This window comes from Nanorana parkeri, unplaced genomic scaffold (genome assembly GCF_000935625.1).
Source record: "Nanorana parkeri isolate BGI_ZX_2015 unplaced genomic scaffold, ASM93562v1 scaffold1055, whole genome shotgun sequence".
NCBI classification, from domain to species: Eukaryota; Metazoa; Chordata; class Amphibia; order Anura; family Dicroglossidae; genus Nanorana; species Nanorana parkeri.
Genome location: NW_017307323.1, coordinates 154,940 through 164,699, shown reverse-complemented (window position 1 = coordinate 164,699; position 9,760 = coordinate 154,940). Strand labels below are relative to the sequence as shown.

Sequence of the window (9,760 nt, the reverse complement as noted above, 5' to 3'; positions counted from 1 at the left end):
AAAAAATCATATTAGTGGTCCGCAGGATTTAAAATGATGAATTTAGTGGTCCATGAGGTCCGAAAGGTTGGCGACCACTGATTTAGATCTACCAAGAAGTATGTAGTATAAGTGCCTACCTGACTGGATACAAATTGATTGGATAGTTTGGGTAGGTAGTCATATAACATAGTTTTGGTAACTATGTGAAGGTTCTCATTTATCCTTGGTACATCTTTAAATAATAGGTCAAGGCAACTGGACTTGCTGTATTTTTATTGAAGATGTTTCACTGGACATCCAACCAGCTTTCTCAATTCAGAATTGAACACATTTTTTTCCAGATATAGTTTTGGTAAGGTAAGCCTAAGGCCCTGTTCACACCAGGGCATATCATGAATGTGTACAAAAGTGTGCGAATTGACGTGTGTCCATGATACCTGCACAAATGCGGAATGCGTTTGTGTTGCCATTACTAGGTAATGGCACCTCAAACACGGCAAAGCAAACGTGTTTTCCCCCGCCGATTCACGCAGGAAAAAAACACGAAACCCATGTTGCTAAATTTGCGACATGTACTACTTTTCTGTGTTTGGCGCGTGCCCAATGGGGACTTGCGACCAACGTGGGAAATGAAGCCCCGCAAATGTACTGGAATGCGAGTTCCCATAACACATGTCCCTGCTATGCCCTGGTGTAAACGGGGCCTTAGGCTCACCATACATGTTCCAATCTGACCATACAGTCTTTATGCAATCAACTTTAGAGCTACCAAAACTATGTTATATAAGGGCCTATCTAATCTATCCAGTCAGTCGGTATACAAGGAAGGCCCTCGCACTACATAGTTGTTGGTAGATCTACAGATCGTAAAATCAGATTGCAATGTGTTTGGTGAGCGTTAGGCCCCATTCACACTTGGCGATTCGCAAATCGCGCGTTTGTCGTGCGATTTGCATTTTGCGCGATATCGAGTGATTTGTCGCGCGATATCGCGCAAATGCTTGCATTGAAAAGCATTGAATCGCAGCAAAATCCGCTCCAAAAAGGGTCCTGCTGTAGCGACGCACGACCCGCGACAGCAGGACCCTTTGCCATGCATTGGAGAGCGAATCGCGGTAAAAAAAACGCGCGACAGACGCGCATATGCAATACGCCTAGGTGTGAACGAGACCTAAAGGAGAACTATGGGGTCAGTGTTTTTCCCCATAGTTCTCCTTAGGGTAACGGGAGGACACAAACTAGCATCCTCCCGTTACCCTAAGCTCAGTATACCGCGAGCTACAGCTCACGGTATACTGAGACGCCGCAGCTGGAGCGGATCCCGACTTAGATGACGGGATCCGCCCAGCTGCGTGAGTGACAGCTGGCTCTGCCTATCTAGAGGCAGAGCCAGCTGTACCCGCCCCCTCCCCCGTCCGTTCCGCCAGTCAGCGCTGGCAGATCGGAGCGGGGAGAGAGGAATCCAGCCCCTCCCCCTGTCACGGCAGAGAGCCGTGACAGGATTGAGAGGTGAGCGAACCCGGTATGTGTTCCCTCACCTCCCGATCTACTGAGCCGACCTGTGACAGTCTCATTGTCACAGGTCGGCTAGAACTATGAGGTGAGTGGAAATCACTCACCTCATAGTTCTCCTTAAGTTAATTTTAGTGCACAAAAACACAATATAATACTCAATGGGGGGGAATTTATCAAAATCTTGGGCAGATTTGCACTGCAACCAATCAGCTTATGTGTTTCATTTTCAAATCTTACCTGAGCAAACTGAAGAGAGATGCTGATTGGTTGCCATGGGTATGTGTGGGCATGTGTGAGTATGTGGGGACAAGGGGGCGGGGGGGGCTTTAAAATCTATTTTTAGGGTGTTTTTAAATGTATTTTATTTAGCTTCATTGCTATCACATAGGGGGCTCACCATTCCCCTATGTGATAGCACTTTAGTGGTGACAGGTGATCTTTAAGGTGACATTGGGGGTCTTTTAGAGCCCTAATGTCACCATTGCAGCCCACTGAAGCTGATCAAGCACAGATCTTGCTTGATCAGCTTCTTCAGCTGGGAAATGACAGTTTAAAGAACTCCAAGTGATGAAATCATTGTTGCTTCCGGTTCCATTCATCTGGAAGGAGATCAGCGAATGGATGTTTGCTGGTCACTCTGCCCTCTACCCGCTGACACCCGTGATGCTGGTACCCTGCAGGAGGGGCAGTGGAGCCTGGGAAGCAAGGTGGAGGTTGTCGGGCATGGGTGAGTTGCAGCATGTGTACAGCACTGTTCGGCTGACGTGCTGACATTGCACTGGGCAATTGGGGGTGTGGTAAAACCGCAGGACAACCATCTGGTTTACTACCATGTCCATGTGTACAAGGCCATAGATCCCTAATTTCAGCTTGTAGACCTCAATGAAGCTGATCAAGTAGAGATCATGCTTCTCTTTTGCTTACACAATTTGTGCTAAAAGGAACCCTCCTCCTTCTCATCTCAGAAAGCTGGGAGGTAAGCTAACAGCACCACCCCCCCTTATTTCCTGTGGGTCTTCAGTCTGACCACGTAACGTCACAGGTCCTCTTTTTTTTTAACTGGTTGGTGGTCCTGGTTACTGCAGAGAATGGAGCTTTGTGCCATGGTACCATTCTCTGCAGCATTCTCCTGTGAGCCCAAGCGTGGCTTGATGATGTCCTTGACACCCTGAGCTTACAGGAAGTGGGTTGAATGAAGCTGGGTGTCATTCAACTAGGGTTGCCACCTGTCCAGGATTCACCCGGACAGTCCAGGTTTTGAATGCTGTGTCCAGGTTTCATGGCAGTTGAAACCCGGACACATGTCAGGCAGACAGGGGCAACCAAAATTCAGATAGGGGCTACTGGCCCCCCACTAAAAATATTCTCGACTGTGATATTTGCATGTGAATGGGTGACTTTATGTACATATGAATAAGCCATAATTAATTCTCCCCAAAACATTTCGGTGTGTCGCTAGAGTGTTTGGGTTTCGCTGGAAGAAAAGGTGGCAACCCTACATTCAACCCAGAAGGGGACTGGTGCTGGAACATAGAGGACCCGTGGGGCAGTGCTGGAGGGGGCACATTTGCAAGGAGTGGATTTGTGGTCCCCGCTTTCCTTTTGAATTAAGCGCAGTTGTGCGCAGCTCCGCCCACAAAGCCGTTTCATTCACAGGGAACTGTTGATGGAGAGACTACAAGTTTCATCTGCCACCGCGTAGATCTCAATGGAACACAACTGTGATAATGTCACCGCACTTGTACCCCATTGATCACTTACTGCAACCCCATAACCTGAGGTAAAAGACACGGACCTGGGAGAATAGTCTGCAGACACGCATGCATTTTATACCCACTTCTCTGATGGCAGGTGTAATGCTCTGCATACAAAAAATAAATATATTTTTCCTCTTTTATTAATGTGGTACATTTATAATTTTGCCCCCAAAACGAAACTATGCCTTTCAACCTTTCACACTTTCCTTAAACATTTTGGGGGAAGTTATCAAAACTGGAGCAGACAGATTCTGGAGCAGTTGCCCATGACAACCAGTCAGCATCTCTTTTCAGTTTGCTCAGGTAAGCTTTGAAAATGGACAAAGAAGCTGATTGGCTACAGTGCAAATCTGCTCCAGTTTTGATAAATTCCCTTCTTTATTTATTTTTTTCGTTTTTCCAACAGCAATAAAAACGGCGACAAGCAATACAATAAAACACGCCCCCGCCCATTCACGGTGCACAAAATGGCTGCTGTCACGTGACATGCTCCTCCACGCTCTGCGCACTGACGAAAATACTGTTTTTTAATAAAGTTGTTGAAGAAGGAAAAAAGAAATTCTAACTGAGCATGCGCGAGTGTGTTTATGCTGATCCCCGTGGACTACAGTTCCCGTGATGCTACGCGGCGCACCGTGACAGATGGGGTCAGGATGAATTCTGCGAGCTGTGCTGCTGCCATCACAGGTGACCGACGGTGTGTGTGCCTGCTCGGTGTAAGGTGAGGTGACACCGGGGTTCTGTGCTCGCTGCCAGGCTGTGTGCGTTGTCCGCAGTGCTCGGCCGCTTCAGGCGACCTTTGTATCCATAGCTGTGTCCAGTGTTGTCACCTGACAGCCCTGTGTGTGCATATTATTTGAGGGATTCTGCTGTTCCCGGGGGCAGGTAGGGTATTTACCCAGTTGGAGGGGCACCAACCCAAAGAATTGAATACACTGGGACTTGGACTGTTATGGCAATTAAAGTGCAAGTACACCCAGGGACAAAATTGTAATATATTGCAGCTTACCAGTCATTAGATGTGGTGGCTGCATTAGTTGTTTTTTTTTCAGGCTTTATTTTTACATAGTGATCCTGCAGTGTGACAACACTCACTGTACTGCATCTATGCAGAAGCAGCTTTGTCACTTTACTAGAAGTCTGAACTACAGGACACCTGCCTATTCCTCATCTCTGTAACATGGCGGAAGGTGCTTTGTAGTCCGCAGAGAAGTTGGAACCCATGCTGATCAGAGTGCAGCACAGGCAGAGGTTAGAGGAAATGATCAGCGCTCTAGATTTCTGGCAGGATCAACATCTATTGTTTTCAAACAGATTTAACAAAATGCTTTTATTAAAGTAGAACTATGGGGTTAGGGCTTTTCCCCATAGTTCTCCTTAGGGTAACGGGAGGACACAAACTAGCGTCCTCCCGTCACCCTAAGCTCAGTATACTGCGAGCTACTGCTCGTGGTATACCGAGACGCTGAAGCGGATCCCGAAATTGTGCCGGCATCCGCTTAGTGAAAAGCACTCACCTCATAGTTCTCCTTTAAGATATATTCCACAATAACCACAAAAGATATGACTTGACCTTGAGTGCGCCAAAAGTTTTTGCACACCCAGTTATTACCATGTTAAAGTAGCAGTGACATCATCACTGTGCTGTACATTGCCTGTGCAGAGAGCAGACCTGTGGGAGGGGCTCAGCATGCTCCACCCACTACTGAAAACTACAGGAGGGGGCGGGGTCAAGACCGGGCACTATTCTTTATGAAATACTGCTCCTTTTTTTTAGGATACATATAGACATTGAAGAAATAATTGTGTGTAGGTCTGTAGAGTCCACAAAGCCGGGATTTGGTTCTAGTGGATAACTGTGTACTGTCTCCCTGTTGTATTGGAAAGCTCTTGCGGACTCTAATCTCCTCCTTTTGTCCTGCAGCGTTTTGATCTCAGGTTTACCTTTTATACTCTCCCAAGCAACATCATGGCCGACACAAAACCACTTCACCAAAAAAGATTTGAAGCGGCTGTGAGCGTGATCCAAAGCTTGCCCAAGAATGGTAAGAACTGATCGACTGATGAATAAACAAAGGGGAGAAAGAAAGGCAACGCTTACTCATCATGATTAGTGTGACTGGTAGGTAGGGATGTACCGATACCATTTTTTTTTTTTGGTATAGAGTATGAGACCGATATTTTGCTTTAGGTACTCGCCGATACCAAGTACCAATACCGTGGTTCTGCTGGCATGAAGCCAGCTTCCCAGGCAATCGGGAAGCTGGGTGGCATGTAATGAAATGCTGCCCGTCTTCCTCATTCCCCGGGAAACCGGCTCCATGTTGTTTGGCTGGCTCGACTGTGATTGGCCGGGAAAGCGGCTTTCCAGCCAATCAGCATCGAGCCGGCTTCCCAGCCAATTAGCAAGTTGCCGGCTGTTCGACCAGCTCGATGCTGATTTGGCTGGGAAGCCAGCTTCCCAGCCAATCAGCATGAAGCCAGCTTCCCGGCCAATCAGGAAGCCGAGTCCATGTTCCCCTACTGCACTGCTGGTCAGAGGAAGTTTTCCTTTGACTGTAAGTTCCGGTATCGGGGAAGGTATCTGAGCATTTGGGCACGTATAAGTACTTGGCCAAATACTCGGTATCTGCACCGATACTGAGTAATTGCGTACTCGGCCGAGTACTTGTACTCGGCCAAATGCTCCGATACTTAACCCCGATACCAGAACTTCCGGTATGGGAGATATCCTCTCAAGGGAGCATGGAGCCAAATCATTACCCGCCATTACCAAACTCCATGCTGCTTGGTCAGCTCGATGCTGATACTCTCATCCACGTTGCATCATGCTGTGCTGATCCAAACATTGCAGGAAGTGTCTGTTCTGGCTGTGCCAGGAACTCACATCAAAGGCAGCAACATCGGCATGACCCCAACGCTGTCCAAAACAACTCCGGTGTTGGATGGTCTTTGCATTGAACGTCCGTGTGATGGTAGCCATCCAGTTTGTATACAGGTGTACCATAAATAGACATTTCCTTTACCCATTCCGCGTGCAGTAAGAGGTTGTTTGTTGACTTAACTCTTCCATCCCCAGCAGTATGTACTCCCGTTTCCTTGCTCTCATGTCTCTCCATGTGACAGCATAGGGCCAATCATGAAGCACCTAGAGCTGTCGCATGGAAGAAGAGGAGTGCAACGCTCACCAATACCTGATATTGAAGGGAATTTAACCAAATGGAGTGGTGAGTACATGCTGCGTAGGAAGGGGGAGGGGTGTGAAGTGACCTCTTTATTTTACTACCCTACATGAGCAGAGACAGGGCCACTTTAAGAATTATAAGTCTTATTATGTGGCCCTTTTTTTTTATAGACTTGCATGAGTAGATGTTTTTGCTTTTGTGTTATTTTCCCCCAAAACCTTTCTTCCAACATAGAGTATAAGTGATGGTATTAAAATGGAACTCCCTCTTATACTCCAACCTTCCCCCATTTGTGAAGCCTCTCCCTTGGTTTCTTAGAAGATAATAAAAACCTCTCTATAACTTTTTCCTCCAGTCTTCAAGTCGGTCCAGTGACCTCCCAGCTCCTCCTTCTTTTTCCTTCCGCAATGGACTGGCCTTCTTTCTGGACTAAATGGCGCAAGGGTAATGACCTGTGATCGCCACTTAGTCCAGGAGTACTGTGAGCTAATGCTTCCAAATGCCCTTCCAGCTTCATGCTATTGGGATATGCAGGAATGGGCATTTTCACTGGTACTGGTGTGTCGTAGTTCACATAGTAGAACCTGTTTAGAGTCTAAGATGACACAGCCGAATCATCCATTCACAAAAACTTTATACTGATTTTGCTGATTCCTCTGTAACACAATAATATATACTACTTGTGTTTCTTTTTCTTCTTGACAGTGTGCAAGTTGTCCCTTGACAGCTGTAGTTACACTTGACAATACTCCTCTTCTTGACTTGTGTTATTGGCTATATTAGCTGATTTTGGGCTGTATCAACGGCTTGCCTACAAGCTTCAAAAGACAGCATTGATGAGTCTTTCTCATCCAGGGTGCTGTAGAAAGCTAGGGTTCCCCCAGAGGTTGATAGGGGTTCCTTGAGCAATTTCTGCCTTTCAGATAGGTAACCACTGATACTAATGATCTTTTTAGCTGTCTGTGAGGGGAGCATTCTTCCCATTGACCCCCAGTGTAAGAATCGTTCTTCCCATTGACCACCAGCGTAAGAATCATTCTTCCCAGTAGCCACCAGGCTAATGTACTGTGAGCTTTAGATATATCTTGAGCAATTTCTGCCTTTCAGATAGGTAACCACTGATACTAATGATCTTTTTAGCTGTCTGTGAGGGGAGCATTCTTCCCATTGACCCCCAGTGTAAGAATCGTTCTTCCCATTGACCACCAGCGTAAGAATCATTCTTCCCAGTAGCCACCAGGCTAATGTACTGTGAGCTTTAGATATATCTTGAGCAATTTCTGCCTTTCAGATAGGTAACCACTGATACTAATGATCTTTTTAGCTGTCTGTGAGGGGAGCATTCTTCCCATTGACCCCCAGTGTAAGAATCGTTCTTCCCATTGACCACCAGCGTAAGAATCATTCTTCCCAGTAGCCACCAGGCTAATGTACTGTGAGCTTTAGATATATCTTGAGCAATTTCTGCCTTTCAGATAGGTAACCACTGATACTAATGATCTTTTTAGCTGTCTGTGAGGGGAGCATTCTTCCCATTGACCCCCAGTGTAAGAATCGTTCTTCCCATTGACCACCAGCGTAAGAATCATTCTTCCCAGTAGCCACCAGGCTAATGTACTGTGAGCTTTAGATATATCTTGAGCAATTTCTGCCTTTCAGATAGGTAACCACTGATACTAATGATCTTTTTAGCTGTCTGTGAGGGGAGCATTCTTCCCATTGACCCCCAGTGTAAGAATCGTTCTTCCCATTGACCACCAGCGTAAGAATCATTCTTCCCAGTAGCCACCAGGCTAATGTACTGTGAGCTTTAGATATATCTTGAGCAATTTCTGCCTTTCAGATAGGTAACCACTGATACTAATGATCTTTTTAGCTGTCTGTGAGGGGAGCATTCTTCCCATTGACCCCCAGTGTAAGAATCGTTCTTCCCATTGACCACCAGCGTAAGAATCATTCTTCCCAGTAGCCACCAGGCTAATGTACTGTGAGCTTTAGATATATCTTGAGCAATTTCTGCCTTTCAGATAGGTAACCACTGATACTAATGATCTTTTTAGCTGTCTGTGAGGGGAGCATTCTTCCCATTGACCCCCAGTGTAAGAATCGTTCTTCCCATTGACCACCAGCGTAAGAATCATTCTTCCCAGTAGCCACCAGGCTAATGTACTGTGAGCTGTAGATATATCGGATATTAACAGGGGTTCTCTAAGACCTGGAAGTTATTTTGAAGAGTTCCATGTTAAAAAGGTCCAGAAAGACTGGCTTAGATTGTCCCCTCTGAAATCTGTAGATGTGGAGTTTCCAGGAGTCCATTGTTAATTGAACTGTTATCGTTGTCCTAAATTCCTCATGTAAACTTTACATTTTAGGCTCATTTCAACCATCCAATGAAATGATGCTGAAATTCTACAGCTTTTACAAACAAGCAACACAAGGACCATGCAATATACCGAGGCCTGCATTTTGGGATCCTGTTGGCCGATACAAATGGTAATTTTATACTTTTGTTATTTTTATTATTTTTTATTTTCGTTTACACAGACAATAGAAATGAACACAATACACTCCAGTAAGACGGCATAGCCTCGTATGAATACACGGGTATACAATGTAAATTAGATAGCCACTTGTGTTTGTGTCTTATGCATTGTAAATGAAATCGTGAATACAATACCTGGCTATGTAATTCCACTGACAGCACAACTTCTGTGTTTTATAAGTAAGGAGAGTAGGGGGGTGGGGAGGTTGGATAGGTATGGTGTCTTGGTTGACCCTAGATGGGCTCAAGACATGTAAGTGGTGGGGAATAGAATAGTATACTATTATACTTGTAACTGATTCGTGACTGTGAGCTATTTGCTGATGTCTGAAAATCTAGATGTGATATAAACACTTCATAGTACATGACATGAGATCTGAAATAATTCTGTAAATATGGATATCACATGACTGGTAGACATTTAATACTGTTTTTCCTTGTGATTGTTTTAGATATGTGTGTATAGTGGAGTGTATTACCTGCATGCTATATGTCTGGGTTCATTTTTCAGGGATGCCTGGAATTCTTTGGGTGACATGACAAAGGAAGACGCCATGGTTGCTTATGTTGACGAAATGAAAAAGGTAAAACGCAAAATCACTGAACTGGCTATTGTTTATAATGGATACAAATGAAGTGTAAAGTAAACCTGGGAGGACAGAGATGTGGGTGCTGTCACGGGCTTTCACAGACTAATGGGTTTTTAAAGCGGAACTCTGGGCACAAATTGTATTAACTCTTGCAGGGGGGGGGGGGTAGCCCCACACTGCAAGGGTTAA

General features: G+C 45.5%; 1 protein-coding gene across 2 annotated transcripts in view; it reads left to right on the top strand.

The window, feature by feature from the left end:
• Positions 1–3,822: 3,822 nt before the first annotated feature.
• ACBD5 (acyl-CoA binding domain containing 5) overlaps positions 3,823–9,760 on the top strand; it is a 29,300-nt gene continuing 23,362 nt past the window's right edge. For both annotated transcript variants that reach the window (XM_018567495.1, XM_018567494.1), the window contains exons 1-4: positions 3,823–3,941; positions 5,179–5,299; positions 8,812–8,932; positions 9,493–9,565. In XM_018567495.1, coding sequence (XP_018422997.1) covers positions 5,224–5,299; positions 8,812–8,932; positions 9,493–9,565 — 270 coding nt within the window. In that variant the 5' untranslated portion in view covers positions 3,823–3,941; positions 5,179–5,223. The remainder of the gene's footprint in view (positions 3,942–5,178; positions 5,300–8,811; positions 8,933–9,492; positions 9,566–9,760) is intronic.